At 44.2% G+C, this 20225-nt stretch overlaps 1 protein-coding gene across 5 annotated transcripts in view; it reads right to left on the reverse strand.

The window, feature by feature from the left end:
- Positions 1-20225, reverse strand: part of ryr3 (ryanodine receptor 3) — a 70651-nt gene that overhangs the window by 23395 nt on the left and 27031 nt on the right. For all 5 annotated transcript variants that reach the window (XM_076993108.1, XM_076993105.1, XM_076993104.1 and 2 more), the window contains 25 exons: positions 17137-17255; positions 15000-15133; positions 14514-14755; positions 13873-14065; positions 13128-13344; positions 12817-12921; positions 11562-11665; positions 11121-11204; positions 10831-10990; positions 10539-10683; positions 10198-10403; positions 9864-10038; positions 9373-9581; positions 9045-9272; positions 8643-8803; positions 8269-8428; positions 7512-7598; positions 7168-7394; positions 6164-6986; positions 5719-5919; positions 4874-4976; positions 4641-4772; positions 3372-3645; positions 3135-3249; positions 1853-1985 (listed from right to left, as the gene is read on the reverse strand). In XM_076993108.1, coding sequence (XP_076849223.1) covers positions 1853-1985; positions 3135-3249; positions 3372-3645; positions 4641-4772; positions 4874-4976; positions 5719-5919; positions 6164-6986; positions 7168-7394; positions 7512-7598; positions 8269-8428; positions 8643-8803; positions 9045-9272; positions 9373-9581; positions 9864-10038; positions 10198-10403; positions 10539-10683; positions 10831-10990; positions 11121-11204; positions 11562-11665; positions 12817-12921; positions 13128-13344; positions 13873-14065; positions 14514-14755; positions 15000-15133; positions 17137-17255 — 4737 coding nt within the window. The remainder of the gene's footprint in view (positions 1-1852; positions 1986-3134; positions 3250-3371; positions 3646-4640; positions 4773-4873; positions 4977-5718; positions 5920-6163; positions 6987-7167; positions 7395-7511; positions 7599-8268; positions 8429-8642; positions 8804-9044; positions 9273-9372; positions 9582-9863; positions 10039-10197; positions 10404-10538; positions 10684-10830; positions 10991-11120; positions 11205-11561; positions 11666-12816; positions 12922-13127; positions 13345-13872; positions 14066-14513; positions 14756-14999; positions 15134-17136; positions 17256-20225) is intronic.

A 20225-nucleotide genomic window follows, 5' to 3' on the forward strand; every position in this document is an offset into this window, starting at 1 on the left:
ACTTTCTGCCCCGCTTTAAGTTTAATTCACCAGTAGAGGGCAGTCTTTTCCTCATAATTCTCAAAACAGCAGTGGGAAAGCAGGGACTACTTCCATAAGTGTGGCTCTCACATATTTAGGCTCTGTCCCATTACTCGCACTTTTAAGTGTGCCCACTTTTGAGTGTAGCCAGTTGGATGTGCGAGGCTGTTCACAAGTTCCTCTTATGAGCACTCGATGCGCCCGTCGTAAGTCTGTGAAGGCTATTACCCAAGATGTTCCCCACATAAACCAACTAAATACAGCTCAGAAAATTGAGTCATGTAGTTATTCTGAAGTTATGCAAAAAGCAGTATTTATCTTGCCACAGTGATGTTAACACATATAAGCCAAGCTTTGTTAGATTTGTTTAACAACACTTCATGATAATGTCTGTTCTCTGTTAAGACTTGCGTGGTCAAAATGACACTGCTTTGAAATGACTCATCCTTATGCTAGCATGACTGAAACTAAAATATTTTCTAAACAATTTTAGAATTAAATATAAATATTGTATTAAATAAAATAGAATCACATTTTATTAGGAATGTTTTTAAAATACCTTAAACAAAAGCACCACATTTTATCTTCCAGATGAAATATGTAAGAGGACATCACTATTCTTCAAAGGTATTATACTTTAATCCAACCTTAAAGCCAAAACTTCATAGTTGTTTGCTATATACATTAACAAAGCTGTAAATAGGCGTACACAGATTAACACTGATTATTTTGTGTAATATTAAGGTTGAACAGAAAAGCTGAGAAGATTTGCAGACATTCACAGTCAGAACGGTGTCAGAACCCAGTACAGCTGCAGTTCTAGCACGGTGCCAGAACCCAGTACTGCTGCAGTTTTAGCACAATATCAGAACCCAGTACTGCTGCAGTTTTAGCACAGTGTCAGAACCCAGTATAGCTGCTTTTCTAGCTCAGTGTCAAACCCAGTTCAACTGCGGATCTGGCACAGTATCAAAACCCAGTACAACTGCTGTTCTAGCTCGGTGTCAAAACCCAGTACAGCGTGTTTCAGCAGCGGTGACGTACATAGGTAAAGGGACATGGTGGTTGGGGGGGTTCCTGTTCTGTTCTCAATTCTCCAAAACTTACACCCCTTTCACTCGCCCTTCAACACTATCATTAGTGTGCTTCAGGAGGACTTTAGTGCTTAGGGAGAAGGCCTTACTACGTACAGGAACCCAGAAGAAAGAGGAACATGTTCTTCATTAAATGAAGTTACCCTGAAACCCCTAAAAGTACATATCAAAACATCCTCCTATTTCATTAAAAATATGAATGGCAAATGACAATGAAAATAAATGAAGGAAAAATGCTTTTCCTGTTTTCATTCCACAGTCCAGCAGTACGACACAAGTAATACTAATGTGCTTTCAACTAATAACTATGTAGGAGCCGTTTCTAGTACTGACTGACTGTCATGCTCCGGCCATGAAGGACCCAGAGCTGTATCAGAGCTTATGGTAATGATTTGGCTGTCTGCCAGGCTGCTAGCAGGTAACTGTATGGATGATAAGGTTTAATAAAGGGTAAAGTTCGCACTTAGCCGAGCATTAAAATGCTGAGCTCTGGAGAGTGGGCGGAGGGTTGGGCGGTGGGGGGGGGGGGGGGGGGGGGGGGGGGGCGGGGTTTAACTCATGCAGAGTCAGGGAGTCCCAGCTTCCCAAACCAAGAGCACCTTGTGACTCAGTCAGTTCGACCTGACCCGCATTTCTAAATAGCCCAGACACTCTTGTGTGTGTGTGTGTGTGTGTGTGTGTGTGTGTGTGTGTGTGTGTGTGTGTGTGTGTGTGTGTGTGTGTGTGTGTGTGTTTACCCAGTCCCACGCTGCTGTTCTCCAACAGATAGCTCAGGTGCTCAAACATGGCTTTCTGATTCTCACGGCTGATGCGACAGAAGTAACACAGGAAACGGCAGCAGCTGGCCACCATTTTGGGGAACGCGACCTCCTGCAGACAGAGAATCACGTTCACTTCAACCCTCCGTCATCCTGACACACATCCCTTTTACACAGCACACACTAGAGTAAGAACCCTGCTCCCCTTAACGGGAACCTTTTGTATCTTTGTAAGATTTGTGCCTCAGGCACACGGATGTGAAAAAGGGGTAGAAAGATCAACCTGAGGTGACAGAACAGTCTCAACCGCACGTTGTGTTGGCGTGAGTGCAATCCTGCGTATCGTTTGTCTGGAATCCATGTTGCCCCTGCAGAGGCCCCCTTAATGAGGTTGCCCCCTTAATGAGGTTGCCCCCTTAATGAGGTTGCGAGGAGACATGGGATATGACACACCAGGGTCCACACCCCAAAAAGCAACTACATGTTTGTCAGAGCCACTAAATCACAGACCTGTCCCCCCTAGTGTGCCCCAAAAAAGGACTGGCCAGAGAGCCCCTCCCCCTTCTCCCTCTTTAAACCCCTTCTGTCATTAAGAGTATTAAGTTGTTAGGTTTGGATAAGCTCTGTCTGCCGAGGTCCATAACAGACTTTCACAACAGCAACTGTCCTATGAAATGCAGGCGGGCCTCAGAACCAGCGGTTTGCACTGATCCTAATCTGTCCCATGTAGCACATTAATATGCTGTACAAGAAATAAGATCCTCTATTCTGGTCATTAGTGAAGATTGATGACTCCAGTGGCGATACAGAGACCCTATTAACAAACCAGCCGTTGAAACTCCTCTCATAAAAACTGTAGTAAAAGCAGGCAAATGCAGCAGTCCAAAATGTAATAATGCATTTTTTAAATTTGATCACCAGAGGCCTGAACTCGTGCATTTGGGGCGTGTTAAATATGCAGTATTCAGCTGAGGAGATAATAAGGACACCTCAGCTGTCACGTCAGCTGCAACGGCGTCTCACCCAGGCAGGTCTGTTCTTGCTGACAGCACCACAGCTTTTCCAATAACCGTTACAAAAAACCTCCGGCGCGTATATTCGTCATGCTCTCTGATTAAGAAGAACGCGTCGCTGAATGTCAGCGGCGGGGCCTCAGAGGCCCCCGAGGCAGGGCTGGTTCTTTTATGGGGACATCAGAGTGACGTTTCAAGCACTTCCCGTAGCAAATGTCCCTGGCCTCCTGATTCACAAACCCACGTACCTTAGACTTGTCTCCCCCGAGGACGTTGACCATGACCTCCATGACGGTCTCGTGCATGCCCAGGACACGCATCAGATTCGGATGCTGGTAGAACACCTTGTTGTTCATGATGTCCCTGGTGGAGGGACGACACGGAGCACGTCCACGTCAGGTCTGCAGCACGCGGCCCCTTCGACCCCGAACCCCACCCGACTGACACCACCCCTCGACTCCCCCCGGGGCGAAGCCGGTGCCTACCCCAGTCCGTCGATCATGAGCTGGCCCTCCTCCTCGCCCATGCGTACGCTGAGCAGCGAGCGGATCTGGCCCAGCGAGGCAAGCAGGTGGATGGCGTCCTGCACGGAGCGGGCGCTGATGGTGTAGCTCTTGCGCATGGCGCGTAGCAGCTCGCCGATGCCGTCGTACTGACGTCGCAGCAGGCTGAACATGCTGCGAACCAGCTCGGGGTCCTGGATGGTGCACTCCTGCGCCCAGCTCACCATCGTCTGGGAGATCATCTCCTTCAGGTTGGCTGAGGGGACAGGAGCGGAGAGGACGGTGAGGCTTCGCCACGCACCCCAACCCCCACAGACCGGTGAAATGCAGCTTAATTACCCAACCCAGCAGTCAGTGTAAAATTATGCCATTACAGGCATGAGCATGACAGTGTAGTATCATGTCCACCTCCTGCTTCATATAAACAGGCTCGCATAGCAACAGTGTTTATTGAGGCCAAGATAGATATTTATTTATCACTATAATTCAGAGATGAATCCTTTTAAAGCCTCATCGACATGCGTCTCACAGCATTAAACCGCACAGAACCCAGCGAACCAGACCGGCACCACGGTGGACGGGCAGCCGACCCAGCACGGAGGCACCAACACACCCTCAGGTCTTTCACTTTCCTCCGCTACGTAATCAGCTGTTTACACACCAAAAATACCCAGTCCAGTGCTGGGCAGGTCTGTAGTGTTCTCAAACCTCTTACAGTAGACATAACAACTGGAAATATTTTAAGCTTGCTTGTGTGATAGAGCAGGCGTAATGTTGTAGTCAGTGAAAGTAAATAGCAGTTTCGTTTCTGTTCATGTATCTCATGCGGCAGCACTAAAGACAGCTGGGGTTCAGCAAGGATTACTACAAGTAAACTCGGGTGTTCTTAACTTTGGTGAAAGGTTGATGAAAGTTGAGGAAAAAGTTTTCAAATCTACCTCTTGGCATATTGTCAGATTTCTGAAAGTGTCAGAGGACATATTTGCACGGGTTGTCAGGGCCGTGATTCAGAAACTATCGTGTGCATATTTGTACAGTTCCATAAAGAGAATTTTTCAGACTAGACAAACAGCAAAAATAAAATTGCTACATTTTGCTAAATCCACTTCAAAATTTCAGTGTTCATAATTCCTACTACTCCTAAAAGCATTTTCTAATAAACTAGACTCATATTACATGTAGAAGTAGATAGAAGACAGTGAGCTCGGTGAGTGAGGTCTGCTGTCATGTTTCAGTGAGATCTGGTCTTACTCGGAGCGGCTTCCTCCTCTGACGGCTGTTCCTCGGTTTTCTGTGGACGTCCTTTGATTTTGTACAAGATTGACAGCAGACGACCCTTGATGGATGTGTCTTGCTCCTCCTCTTCCTCCTCCATGGGAATACCTGCACACACACACAACTTTAGATCTGACTCCGGCGAACTCGCAGGAGTTACGTAATAGAGCAGAATGAGTGGAGCGCGGAGGAGACGGCTGGCAGCGTACCGCAGTGCAGCCGCAGGTCATCGTGGAAGCTCTGGAGCTCCTCCTGGATCTCCTCGGGGCACGGACAGTCCTCTCCAGCGCTGAAGTTCAGCAGCATGTTGATCTGGTAGGTAAACAGGACACGTGAGCTCAAGAGCAGGTGAGCGTGTGAGCGTCTCCTGTCAGAAGTCTGCCGTCACGGGGCTAGTGTGCAGCGCTGAAGTCATAATCCTAATAACGAAAAGCTTTTGGCGTCAGGTTTTGTTTTCATTCGTAATGCGGGTGCATGTGTAATAAGGGCTTCAGAAACTCTGACCTTTGCTACCGTTTTTACACAAACAGACGTCTGCTGCATCTGTGCAGCAAGAGACCTCTCTGTTGCCCTGGATACGGAATGAGTAAAGGTTATTTCCAACACCAGCGTAAATGGCAGGTGGCTAAAATAAAAGGGGTTTTGTGAGAGATTGTTTGTGACGACTCTGATGCCGGTGGCTGCGAGAGGGAAGGAGCCTGGTGAGGTAATGAATCTGAAAGGGTAATTAAAACCTTTTAATTCTCAGAAGAAGGCTCCTGGGAAGCCGATTCTGACATACTTCTGGAGCTAGGCGAAGCATAAACGAGACAGAGAAATGGCGATGTTCACGCTAGCAACGCTCTTCTCTCAATCTCTGTTTCTGAAGTCAAATTAAAGTTGATTGTGGTCTAGAGGCCCTGTTAGCATTAGCTACCTTCTGTTGCAAAGCCATTTCAAAGTTTCGAATACTCATTCTGGGCTTTTGTGAAATGTCTGATGGGATAGAAAGACAAGTTGAAAAAGAAAAATGAAGTCTGCCCCATTGATATCTGCTACCAGTGGAATCCTCTACCTGTTCTTGGGGAGGAGAGCGGAATTCCTTGGTCTTCTTGGCCGTGACAGCTGCGGACATGTTGAGGGCTAGCATGAGTTCATTGTAGCGGAATTTCTGGTTGAACTGCAGCTTGGCCACGAAGCCGTCGGAGAACGCCACGATGGCCTCCACGCGCTGCTTCAGCTCGCAGTCGCAGAAATAGTGCAGCAGTTCACATATCTGCACAACACGCAAACACGTGTTAGTGAAATGACACAGCTGATAATGTAATTTTTTTTCAGCACTCTGCAATGCACGAATAAAACCTAATAATACCAGAACTCTGTGCTATGACCGAACCACAGCATGCTGTAACATCTACATTCATGTTCAAGGCAGGTTCTCAGCTCAGATTCATCTCATCGTGCTCTTAGGCTCTTTTTCATTTGTTGCAGTGCATGTTTAAAGGCAGGCCGACATCTACCTGACGTTTGACGGACTCGGGCAGGCTCTTCTGCAGAAGGCCCTTGGGTGGCTGCTTGGGCTCCTTGCTCTCTTCCTCCCCTGCCTCCACAGCCTTCTCCTCATTTCTGCTCGCCTCCTCCTTCTCCTTCTCCACCGGCTCCTCCACCGCCGCCGGCTGCATCTCCTCCTCCTTGCCGTCCCCGAACACGATGGGCTCGATGAGGAGAAGGATGAGCCGCACCTCCTCGCTGCTCAGCGCCCCCATGATCAGCAGCGTGCCGATCAGTTTGAGGATGGGCACAAACTGATACTCCACACTGCCCCCTACAGGGTCACGGATGTGGGTGCCGCCGCCCTGCACCGCCTCCGTCAGCATGCTGATGGCCTTCTCCTTGAGGGTGCCCAGCGGGATCTCGGGGCTGTAGCGACACTCCCGCTTGGTGTTGATGAAGCACTGCGGGGAGAAGTTGAGGCGGGGCGCGAGGGACGTGCTCATGCCCACGCCCGGCAGCGAGTGGCGCTTGCTGTCATCGCAGAAGAGCCGGATGCCACAGGTGTCATCCGTGATGGGGATGATGAACTCGTCCTTCATCATGAGGCGAGCCTCTTTGGACGTCTCCAGGTGGATGCTGATGAGCATGTCGTAAAAACCCTCCCGCAGCTGCCCGGAAAGGTACTGGTTGTCGATGGTGTAGAGGAGCTGCGATTGGTCGAGGTGGCTGCAGAGGGCGTGGGCCACACGAGTGTTCCCCAGAGCACACAGGGCGCAGTAGAGCTTGAGGGTGTGGTAGTGGAATTGCCGCAGGCCCTCGTTCTCCGACAGCTCCATGATGTCTATGCACCTGGAGGCCATTAGGCAAGTCTACATTCAAGTCTACATTTAACAAGATCATCTAGAAACGAAAGCTACTCGACAAGCAATGCAAGTTAAGTTCGTTTTACTTTTCTTACAGCTGACAATTCATTACAGGACTGGTGAATCTTCGCGAGATTGTGTTTGTGTGTGCGGAAGAAAAAACATGCCTGTTCTCTTCAGGAATGTGGACTGCCATCATCTGCAGAGGCTCCAGACACTGCACCACCCAGCCGTGTCTCTCACTGACGCGGGCCGTCTCCACCGACAGGAAGCAGTTGGGCATCCTGCTCCACAGAACAGCCACGATGGTCTGCACGTCCAGGCGCGGCGGGCACTGGGGCTCTGGGTTTCTGTGCAAGCTCTGGAAGATGGCTGCAGACAGAGGCATGGCGTCCTGTAGGGGGGAGGGGAGCGCAGGTTCATTCCTCAGACTGAAACGTCGATGGACTCCGAGTGCAGCTCGGGGTCAATATGGGACAGGTGCAGGAAACGCTGGAAAGGAAAAACGCACCTGGATTTTTGGAAATTCAAACTGGATCAGGTTGGGACTCGTGGGCAGAACAAATGCAGCAGGGAACAGTTTTGTGTTGGGCTCAACCTGACGGATAACAAACACAAAAAAGACAAAAAAGATTTTTAAAAGGCATCGTTTGTCTTCTTTGACAAGGCAATGTTCTGAACATTAGTGAGGATAAAGGCATGTGAGGTCTTCGATGTTCTGAACATTAGTGAGGATAAAGGCATGTGAGGTCTTCGATGTTCTGAACATTAGTGAAGATAAAGGCGTGTGAGGTCTTCGATGTTCTGAACATTAGTGAGGATAAAGGCGTGTGAGGTCTTCGATGTTCTGAACATTAGCGAGGATAAAGGCGTGTGTGGTCTTCAATGTTCTGAACATTAGTGAAGATAAAGGCATCTGAGGCAAATTTACTGCCACTCTGAATCTAGCTCTCACCCAACATCTGAAACCAGAGCCTCAGGCAAACAAAAGATCAGAGTCAGCAAAGAGCTTTATTAATGTTAATCTGGCCTGCCCATTATCTGTAATGAAAAGAAAGCTTCACTTGCAAGCTTGTGTTAAACAACCTAATACTTAATGTTTACAGGCTTTAAGTGGGCAAGCTAAATTGATATGGCTGCCTTTATGCGAAAACATCTGTTCTTCATTTTCCATTTGCTCGACTTCTTACATCAGCAAGGCTACTGCATTATAATGATTTGGTTAGTTTTTAATTATTGGGTTAGTTAAGATTTGGCAGACAGGGCACCTGATATACAGTAGGCAGTTCCTTGCCATTGGCAGTGAATGAGACCAGGCCAGACGCCAGGTCAATGTGGCAGCCGATTTCCAGATCAACGTTGTTGCGACCAGAAGAGCCATTGGTTATATCTCCAGCGCAAACCATGTAGCAATTACTCCTTCTCACACTGGACAGACAGACAGGGAAAGGTGAACAAAGCAGAGGGGTGAAATATGATACATCCCCATCTTTCTCATAGAAGGTCGAATGGCATTTGAACGTTAAAGTTGCCATCTTTCTCCTCTCGGGATAAGCGTTTGCTAATTGCTATTGCCATCATCACTGGCTCAGCCTGAGGAAAGTCTGAAAGGACCCTTTAAAAATGTGGACGAAGAACTGACCTCTCGTGCACGCGGCCACGCTCGTCCCCTAGAGTGACTGTCACAGTGCGGACTTTGTCGAGACTGAAGTTCTTGCTGTAGTAGTGGTAGTCTGGGGTTACCCAGCCCACCCACACAGAGGCAGGGTCTTGGCCTGCAAACACTCTCACTGAATGGAAGTACTGAAACACAAGCAAATTAACATCACACATTGCGTTAATCAATGTCAAGGTATATGTTGATGAACCCAAAAGCAGGACTAGAGGCAGTAATAGAGTTTTTCAGTGCTGACTGACTACGAGTTGATTATGATCATGAGTCTTAACAGCACAACAGGGAACCTCTACAACAGTCTTAAAAATCCAACAGGGAACATGTACAACAGCAATTTTGTAGCCAGTGAAGCGCGAGAGCTAACCGTACCTTTGTAATGCTGCCATAATCTATCTTTCCCCCATCATCCTTCTTGGCTTTTTGGTCATCAGCGATCACCTCATTGATGTTTGCAGTTTTCCTGGGCCCAGGATAAAACTCCACTGGCATGCTCAGACGACAGTAAATCATGTCGCTGTTGCTGGTTTGCGTCCCAAAGGTCTTATGGGTCACCTTCAGACACGGTGGGGTGTCCACAGTGCCATCGATCCTCGTCACCTAACGGAAAAAGAGAACAGAGACGTGCAATCAACTCGACCATCTTGGACACAACAGAAAGAAACACGTTAAAATGTGATCCTGCCGTGAGCAAGCGCACCTCGATGTGCTCGTGGTCCTCCGGCACGTTGACGAACGTCGGAAGCCGTTTGCTGAACCACATGGTGACCTCTCTGTTCATGTTGACCGCAAAAGGCTCAAAGCCCTCCTGCAGGCCACACATTGTGTAGTACTTAAAGGTGCTGGCGTCTTTGCCCAAGTTCATTCGACCAATCTGGGAAAGTCCCAGACTGCAGACGGGGATGAATCCTGGAAGAAGTGCAGGTCTGTGAGATTTGGCATGTGTTCAAAAACCTCCTTGAGAAACTAATTTACTTAGACCACTGACAAGCCTCTCTGAGCTAGCGTCAAACATATTTTTTATCAAGTAGAATCTTACACCGCCGTGCGAGCTTCGCTACTCCTATGAAATGCAGAGCTACAATACAAAACAAGTGCTTTTTGATTTCTGTCAAATTAGTTATGTGCATTAGCTTTCAGTCTTAGTAAGTGTTAAAAAAAAAGAAACTATATATATATGGATAGGCTCACCATCTTCAGTCTCAAAGTCTGCGAAGCACAGCTCCGAGCCCTTGTTGGTGATGAGGATCTCCCCGTTGAGGGTGAAGATCATGGACTTGTCCTCCATGTTAATCATGCACCCCACCACGTCGCCTTTCTTCCAAGTTCGCCCAAAGAAGTGACTGCCCATATGTACCCGGCGGCCCTGCCAGGCAAGTTTCATTACAGGCGCGACACATTCACTTTAACGATGCCATTTAACGGCACTGCTGGTGAGAATAAAGGCTGGAACATGCTGAAGAGCCCTTGGCTCACATATATTAGACCTAGAAGAAGAAAAAAAAACTGAAAATGGGACACTTACTCTGTAGCCATCAAAAACGAAGGCTTGGTCATCCATGCCCAGGTTCAGGTCTGGTCTGCAGTCAGGCCGGGCCCAGCCCACACACATTTCCCCTGACGTTACCGCCTCAAACTCAAAATACCACTTCCCTGACTGCACTGCGTAGGTCTTCTCCACACGGAAGAAACGAATGTTTTCAACGCCCTGCTTCTCCACCACATGGACAGCTGTGGGAAAGGTAGTCGTAGTGTAAGCCTCGGAAAAAAGTAATCACGGATATAACCACAGATGCATGAGCTAATATGATAATGATAATGTAGTATTATATGATAATGGAGCATTCAATTAGAGTAGATCCTCACACTCTTGGTCAGGGGGGTCGATGTTGTATCCATAGCCGACCAATGTTCGGACGGCCTCCCGAAGACTGTCTCGGTTGGATTTCTTTGTGCGCTCATCTAACAAAGCATATGGCACCAGCCGAGGATTGCGTCTGCTTTTCAAATCCTTCAGGTAAAGAAGGACAAAAAAGCAGAGTTCAGATAACATCCAGCAGAGCCCAGCGGGGTGAACTTTCAGAGGCATTATCTGGCTTTCCTCTCTTTCTCACAGAGGTTGTTAGTAAATCCAATAAGGTGATTGATATGACTGTACCTGCTGAATGCCATAGGTCCATCCTTGCTTGATGCGATCCTTGGCCCAAACGTTGTGAGCGTTTTCAGCCAGTTTATCAACCAGAACCTCCTGACCAGGTGTCAGTTTCACATCAGATAGGTCTAGTGGCAAAGGTTTATAACCATTTGACATCATATAGCTATGAGGCAAAAAACATTAAGATTAGTCTTCACTCATACATATTCATATATATTTTTTGAAACATTGTAATGTTTTTTTTTTTTTTCCTTTTTTTTTCCAAAAAATATATGTGATATGTGTGGACTTACTCCTTGGGAAGTTTAAGTTTCTTCAGATCATCCTCAGCATTAACATTGACTTGTACAACATGGCATCCCAAAGCTAGTAAGGTCCTGTATTACATAAAGATTTGTTCAAAGATTTGTCTACCAGATAGTCAAGTTAGAATACAGTTTGTCAGAGATAACACAGAGTACAGCATTCAAGTGTCTTGGCCTGTTTTTACTTCAGAACTACAATCTAATTCCAAAAGTCCCTTAGACCTATTATCTCATTTGCCATTAAAGCATCTATAATGCTGATTCAAGGAACTCTCTTCTACATTAATACAACAGTTAAAATTAGCTTACAGCCTTCAACTGGTCCAATCAATTCTTCCTGAGCACCACTGATGTTATAATTAGCACTGTAATCCCAGACCTAACCGTGGCCTTTAGTTCACGCTCAGTAACCACACTGCCTGCACTTACTTTAAGGTCTCAGTCGACATCTGCAGGTTATAATTCTTTTCAGTTTCTGGGAGCTTGGAGAAGTCAACCAAGCAAGGGTGCTGTCTTTTGTTGTCATCTCGTACCTATGAAGAAAAAAAGCACTGTAAAGCGCTTTTGAAGTATTCTAAAATACCATGTGGTGATTGTATGCCAACAAAGTCAAAAACATATGACAGGGAAAGGATCTGATCATATGGAAAACATCTATGCCTAAGGAAACTACATATATTTGAAACATTTCCTTTAACTTCTGTTCTGTTTCTGATTTCAACATGTTCTTATAAGGAACTGTGAAAGATCTTATTGCATTCAGCTGACACTGAAAAATGTTCTTGAACTCTAAATAACATACATCTAAACCTTTGTGGAACACTTCTCGGTGTATTGGTTGATGAATAGTGAAGGCAAAAAATGCCAAATAAGAACTAAATGTCAAGACCTTTATTATAACATTTAGTCGTACTACTCAATCAAAAGCAAATGCATCTCCAATGGGAACAGGACAATCTATTTGCATTCTGCAGCCACAAGATGGAATACAAAGGCATTTGGTGGTGAAATATGAACGCAGGTCATTGTAAGTCATCAAATCTGCCAAGATTCTGCCACTGTTCGTGATAGTATCCCATGTCCTGTTCAGGACTATGTCACTTTGAACTAATGAGGTCTTATTAAAAAGAAATTGATCATCAACATCTGGGCCTCTGACATATTGCACCTAATAAATGATGTGGTCTGTGGCCTGGGCAGCATTGCATGTCCTCACCCATAATACTTCTCTCCTGTCTGGCTCTTGAATGTTGAGCTGCTTGTTAAGTTTGTCTCAGCAGCTGCTGTGAGCTCAAGTTATACTTAAAAGATCTCTCATATGAGTAAACAAGTGTGTGGGTGTGGGTGTGTGTGTGCTCACAGCATTTTCGGAGATAAGGCAGGTGCGTAGTGCAGTGGGTACAGATTACATCAATGTCTTTCTGGACTGAGCTTTTAAAATGAGATACATGTGATTACCTGTCAGGTAGCCGTTTGTTTAGGGCTTAGTGATAGTCAAGCAAAAAAGGTGACATTCAATTATCCTCCAATGGCTTTTTCTAGATGGTCAGATTTCATGGCAGATGATATTATTTCAGTTAATCCAATACAGATAAAGAAAACAGTTAATTAGATGCCTTCACTACCTACACACACTGTGGGGAGCTCAGTTTATAATGTTCTGCCAGTTCAGTCTTTTTCTTACCTTGCCATAGATCCAGCCAAGCTCAATTTTGTTCATACCCCACAGTTCATGGATGTTTTCAGCCAACCTGTCACGTACATTTTCAAGATGTGGAGGCAGGACAATCTATCAAACATAAAAATGTTTCTAGTTTCAGGTCTGTTCTCAAAATCACACACACACACACACACACACTTACACACAAACTGCTGAGTCACATATTCTCAGTCAGAGCACGAACAAAAGGAACAAGTGAGCGGGTTCAGAAGGCGGGTTGACAGAAGGGGCAGTACACGAGGAGGGACACGGGAGCACAGCCCTTAGTGCCTCACCTGGCTGGTGTTGACAGGTATGGGGATGAAGGAGGCCTGGGACAGAAACTGGGTGGTGCCCAGAAGGTCCCTCACGTCCTCAGCGTCTCTCTTGTACTCCTTCACAGGCTCGACACGCATCTTCTCTTTTGGGAGCAGGGCCTCGTAACAGGGAGCATAGCCTGCCGGGGGCAGGAACTTAAAGTCACCGTGGCGACCACCCAACAGAAAGCGAACCCTACAGAAAAGCACGAAGTGGATCGTGAAAGTTTTGTTTGTTCTCATCTATTACTCATTTACTGTAATCTAGTACACTCCAGTGAGGACAGAAATGATAATTTCCCAAGAATGTCTTAGTTATCATGATTCAAATTAAGAAGTCCCCTTAAAATCACTGAAATAAAGTCCCCAATCACATAAAAAACACTCAAAAACACTGAAATAAAGCTAAAAATTGAACTCAAAGTAATAGTATTACATCACTACACCTAACTACACCTCTTAGAATATGTACTTGAGAATTTCCTGTCCTTATGAGTAATAATGAATTATTAAACCTGGTCCCTGTCCTACTTATTCAAGCTGACATGTTCAAGGGCAAAGAAAAAAAAAATCACTGTGGACGATGTTTTCTCCTCGCGTCTCTGGTGATTTCCATAATTTCTTCCAGCAGCATATAAACTGTCTCCATATTCCTGCTGGTTATTCATCTAAAAATTTAATCACGCCAGCCATGCAAGAGGTGCGTAGGCATGGTGCAACTCACTTAACCCCAGCCGAGAAGCTGACCACGGGGAAGAAGAAGCCGTCCGTGTTGAAGTCCTCAAACATGCCCTGGACGGGTTGTCCATTGATGCGGAAGGACATGCTGGGGGCGCCGAGGTCCAGGCAGCAGCTCACCACATCGTCCGAGTTCAGCAGGTGCTGGTTAATAGAGGCCACGGCTCGCGGGATTCGCCCTGAGGAATTCCAGACACGCGTGAAATGACAAAGCGGCTGTGTGGACGCTGACGCCCTGAGTCACCGTGTGCTTTTACTTACAATTTAGCTCTGAAACTGGACTCCAAGAAGGAGATGGTAACAATGCGATAATCATCAAATGATTACGTTTACAGACTATTCATCTTTTAAGTAGGTTTAGGAATAGTTTGGTGAAAAATTGCGCTCTCACAATTTGTACTTGGAGCTACAAGGCTAATGAAGCTTTGAATGAACAAAAAAGGGACATTTCTACCCATCAATATATATTCTGTACACTGCACTCTACAACCGTGACTCACTTCCATCTAACAGCATTACACAATCTCAAATTACTGTAGTATGTCTACATTAAGAACACAACCGCCTTTATATTAAACGTGACATGGTTGAGATGAAATGCATGCTTGTTGGTAGCTCTGCAGGTACCTGACCACAGGTGAAGCCCATCGAAGCCGTAGGAGTAGAGATCGTCGCCCACCCCATTGCCTCCCCAGCCCTCCCCGCCCCCGGGATAGGGGGCGTAGCCTTTGGTGGTGGCCCAGCCTACACGCAGGTGTGTGGCTTCTCCAGTCACAAAGTGGTCCACTTGATCGATCATCAGCTCAAAGTACCACTTCTTGTACTGAGCTGAACCCTCACTCATGCCCAGGAAGATGTTTGGTCTCATGCTGCACGAGAGATGTAGTATTGAGGAAACATCACAGATCTAATAAATGTTTTCCGATATTTATTGGTATGTTTGTTTTTGTTTGTTGTACAGGCACAACGCAGATAAAGATAATTACACGAAAATGCATAGGGCTTCGAACTTCTAAATTGCAAGCCCTGTCTCCTGTTGATAAGCCCTTCAAAACACATGAGTATAGCACGAGTACTCTAATCTTTGAGGCTGGTGTGAAAGTGAAGTATTACCTCTGCACATCATTGACTAGTCGTGTTTGGAGTAGCAGGTCCCTCCTAGGGAGCAGGTGATCACAGATGAAGTTCTGATTGGCTCTTACTGCCACTCCATTGCAGACGCAGAGAGAGCACAGGATATCCAGAATCTAAAGGGTTGCCGTGGCAGCAAAACAGGTTTCATTCACAGACCATTAAAGCCAGTATTTATAGCCAATATCAAAACACTACCGCTGAACGAAAACTACAATGCACCCTAACAAACAACACGACTGACTTGAGGCTACAGTGCATCCGGAAAGTATTCACAGCTCTTCACTTTTTCCACATTTTTTTCCACAGCCTTATTCTCGAATGGATTAAAATAATTTTTACCCTCAAAAGTTTACACACATTATGACAAAGTGATAAAAGTTTCTTTCTTTTTTTTTTTTGCAAAATTACATGTACATAAGTATTCACAGCCTTTGCCATGACATTCAAAATTGAGCTCGGGTGCATCCTGTTTCAACTGATTGTCCTTCAGTTGACAACTTGATTGTAGTCCACCTGTAGTAAACCCAGTTGACTGGCCATGATTTGGAAAGGCACACACCTGTCTATATAGGATCCCATAGTTGACAGTACATGTCAAAGCAAAAACCAAACCAAAAGTCCAAGGACTGTATCGAGGCACAGATCTGGGGAAGGGTACATTTCTGCAGCATTGAAGGTCCCACCAGGACTTTTCCTAGAGCTGGCCACCCAGCTAATCTGAGTGATCTGGGTAGAAGGGCCTCAATCAGGGAGGTGACCAAGAACCCAAGCGTCACTCTGACAGAACTTCGGCATTGCTCTGTGGAGAGAGGAGAACCTTCGAGAAGGACGACCATTCCTGAAGCACTCCACCAATCAGATCTGTATGGTAGAATGGCCAGACAGAAGCCACTCCTCAGTAATGGGCACAAGACAGCCTGCTTGGTTTGCCAAAAGGCCCCTGAAGGACTCTCAGATCATGAGAAACAAATTTCTCTGGTATGATGAAACAAAGATGAAACTCTTTGGCCTGAATGCCAAGCATCATGTCTGGAGGAAACCAGGCACTACTCCTCACCTGGCCCTACAGTGAAGCATTGTGGTGGCAGCATCATGATGTGGGGTTGTGTTTGGCAGCAGGAACTGAGAGACTAGTCAGGGTTGAGGGAAAGATGAATGCAGACATGTACAGATATCCTTCAAGAAAACCTGCTCCAGAGCGCTCTGGACCTCAGACTGGCGTGAAGGTTCATATTCCAACAGGACAATGACCCTAAGCACACAGCCAAGTTGACAAAGGACTGGCTTCAGGAACCTCTGTGAATGCAGACCTGAGCCCAATTGAACATCTTTGGAGAGATCTGTAAATGTGCTCCATATCCAACCTGATGGAGCTTGAGAGGTTCTGCAAAGGAGAATGTGAGAAACTGCCCAGAAATAGGTGTGCCAAGCTTATAGTGTCATACTCAAAAAGACTTGAGTATGACTTGCTGTCAAAGGTGCTTCAACAAAGTATTGAGCAAAGGCTGTGAAAACTTATGTGCATGTAATATATATATGTATATATACACACAGAGAATGATAATGGTTTAGCTTGATTTAGCAATGATTTCCACATGTTAGGTCCAGACTTTGCAAGGTAGTGTAAACCACGGTTACCGTGGTTAACCACAGACTACAGCCCTGCTGTCAATGTCCTGTTTATGTTAGGTCCTTCACCATAAGAATATGAACTACTGGCTTGCATTCTTCTTTGAATTCATGCAAATAAAATTATATTTAGTATTTTTTCCTTATAAACTAAGATATTGTAATACATTATCTTGGATGGAAGTTCTTCCTTTAGCGCTCGTACAGCCCCTGTGATTGTATGCATCCTTGTATTTCAGAAAACAAAATGCGTGGAATCGATAAGCATCTCTGGATAGCGCAACAATTTTCAGTCTTACTTGCCATGTTGAACAGCTTTAAATGATCCGTGGATCCGAAAACCCACTTTACATGCACCTCTACACTAGCAATTTCACTAAGTCATCAATATTCAGCCTGCCTGTCAATTGTGTCTCCGTGGGGGTTACGTGCGGTTCTGGGGGTGGGGGGGGGGGGGGGGGGGTGGAAGGGGGGGGGGGTGGCTGACCTTGTGGTTGCGGCCATGCTTGTAGAGCAGGGAGATGATGGACCTGATGTGGGCCTTCTGTATGATGTTCAGAGCCTCCGGACTCTCAGTAAGGATGCAGTGCAGGGCCTCGAGGATTCCTGCGGGGGGAACATGAGCAGTCAGTGCTTTTCTAGTTTACACACGAGGGGCCGCGCTTGTGTGGACACAGTGCATGTGCAGATGTGGTGAGGCATGAGACTGCAGGCACATGTGGGCATGGCAGAAGTGTTGTTTAATACTTTCATGAGCAGCGCAGAGGAACCAATCCGGTGCAGAGTGGCACACTTATAATAAGAGGCTGGGTTAGACTGAGTATATAATCAACAGGTTAGGTGTGCCGCCACAATATCCCATCAGATTATGTTCTTTCATTCTCTAAAGTCTAAGCGTGAGCCGGCAGCGCCATGCAATGACAATTTAATCATGGCAGAAGGCAGGAACAGCAGCAGCAAACAAAAAGAAGAGGAAATACTGTAATAAAGGACCTACAGTAATAAAGGACATAATATAATAAAGGACCTACAGTAATAAAGGACATACTGGAATAAAAGACATAATATAATAAAGGTCATACTGTAATTAAGGACATACTGTAATTAAGGACAATATAATAAATGACCTACTGTAATAAAGGACATAATAAAGGACATACTGTAATAAAGGATATAATATAATAAAGGTCATACTGTAATTAAGAACCTACTGTAATAAAGAACCTACTGTAATAAAGGACGTACTGTAATAAAGGACATAATATAATAAAGGACACTGTAATTCAGGACATACTGTAATAAACAACCTACTGTAATAAGGACATAATATAATAAAGGACATACTGTAATAAAGGACCTACAGTAATAAATGACACACTATAATAAAGGACATAATATAATAAAGGACATACTGTAATAAAGAACATAATATAATAAAGGTCATACTGTAATTAAGGACATACTGTAATAAAGAACCTACTGTAATAAAGGGTGTATACTGTAATAAAGGACATAATATAATAAATGACATACTGTAATAAAGGATATAATATAATATATAATATATATAAAGGACATACTATAATAATTTATGAGTTATTATTATTTAATAACAATAATACAATACTAATTATTAACAATATAAACAATAATTAGAATACACAGTCATTAATATTATTATCATTGTTGTTTAGAATGTTTTATTGCTGTGATAGAAATAAAATGCATATTTACATTTGTTACATTTTCTGTGTATAATGACATGCCAACAGTCTGATTCACATTTAATAGTCACAACAAAATTATTTTTCCTTGTGGAAAAAAAAAAATCAGTTGTATTTAGTTATTTGTTAAAAAGAATTTGTTGGGTGAAGTTAGACGTGTCTTTATGGGCCTGCTTGAAGTGAGGAAAATACCATGTTGCCCTTGGCGATAAGAGAAGGTCTAAGGAGGAGGCAGCAAATGAAGTTTGTAGCAATGCTTCAAACCCCATGGGATGTTGTAGGTGCAAATAATAAATAGGCGTATCTGCATATCTGCATAAAATGTTCTGTTAATGAACTAAGGGCTAACAGGCAAGAAAAAATTATTACAGCCACGATGCCCATGCAGCTCCATTCAGGTTCAAGCACATTTCTGTACAGGTTTGCACTTTGGCCGTTGGTCTTAAACCAGTGTAAAGAGCAATTCAGCCATCAAATTATTTATATTGGAACTGAGGCCTACAGTGCTTCCCAGACACTGATCCAAACCAAATTCAGCATGCACCCACAACATGTACGACTTACTCAAAAAACACAATTTTTGATATTTTGTAAAATGCATCAAAAATCAAATACTGAAATCTATTATTCACAAAACTATGAAAAACTTTGTAGAAGCATCCCTACACACTTTGTACACCTTGTTTTGGGTAGAAATCCTATTCTTCGTGGCATATTAATTCAAACCTAGTTTGGATGGCGAGCGTATGTGAAAGCGTTATTTTCAGTTCTCCTTATAGTTGCCTGACTTATAGTTGCATGACTTGGTTTAAGTCTGGGTTTTGGCTGGGCCACTCAAGAACATTTAGAGAGTTGGCCCAAAGCCACTCCAGTATTATTTTGGTTGTATGTTTCAAGTCATTGAAAAGTGCTTAATTTTGAAAATTGAAATATTGACCCAGTCTGAGTTTGTATGCACTCTGGAGGAGACTTTACTCAAGGACTATAATGCATTCATCCATCCCTCAGTCTCCCTATCCCTGCTGCTGAGAAGCACCACCATAACATGATGCTGCCACCACCATCTTTCACTGTAGTGATGGTATTAACCACACTGTAAAAAAAAACAGTTTTTTTACAGGTTTTTCCCAATAAATTTTACAGTTTTTTCCTGTATTTTAAAATGACAGGGAAAGTGTATTACAATTACCAGAACAAACTGTTTATTTAAAAATGTCATGTGATTTAACAAGAAAAATCTGTATAAATTAAATACATTATAAATCTGTTTTTTAACAATTCTTAGATAATAATTTTAACTAAACAAACTGTAAAAAGAAAGTAATATTGATTAATCTTAATGAGACAAAGTAATAGAATCTTCTGGAATTAATTTCAAGGAAATATTACAAGACAACATTGATGCATGTTTTAATTTAAGTTTTGACATGTTAAATATGTGATTTTCATGTTATAAAAGTGAGTAAAAAGTAAAATGTTCTTGACTGTGATTTATTTTTATATTTATAACATACATAAAGAGTTAAGGCGTTCCAGATCCATCTCATTTTCAATCCACTATTAAATATGCACTGTATCTGTATCACTGTATCTACACTGTAAACCCGGATTAGGTTTTAATAAATTATTTTAGTAATCATTAATTATTATTTCATGTTTCATAAAAAATATTGCCATTACTAAATAAAACTAGTTGTTATCATTATTGAGCTGAAATAGGCATTGCAATGATCATGTTAAGTAAAGATAACTGAATATGTTAAGTTTATGATTGGTAGGGGTGGGGCCTGTTTGAATCGGACCACTGCACAGTGTGCATGAAGAGTTGTTCTGGTTGTGCATATTGTTTGAA

This window comes from Brachyhypopomus gauderio, unplaced genomic scaffold (assembly GCF_052324685.1).
Source record: "Brachyhypopomus gauderio isolate BG-103 unplaced genomic scaffold, BGAUD_0.2 sc104, whole genome shotgun sequence".
NCBI classification, from domain to species: Eukaryota; Metazoa; Chordata; class Actinopteri; order Gymnotiformes; family Hypopomidae; genus Brachyhypopomus; species Brachyhypopomus gauderio.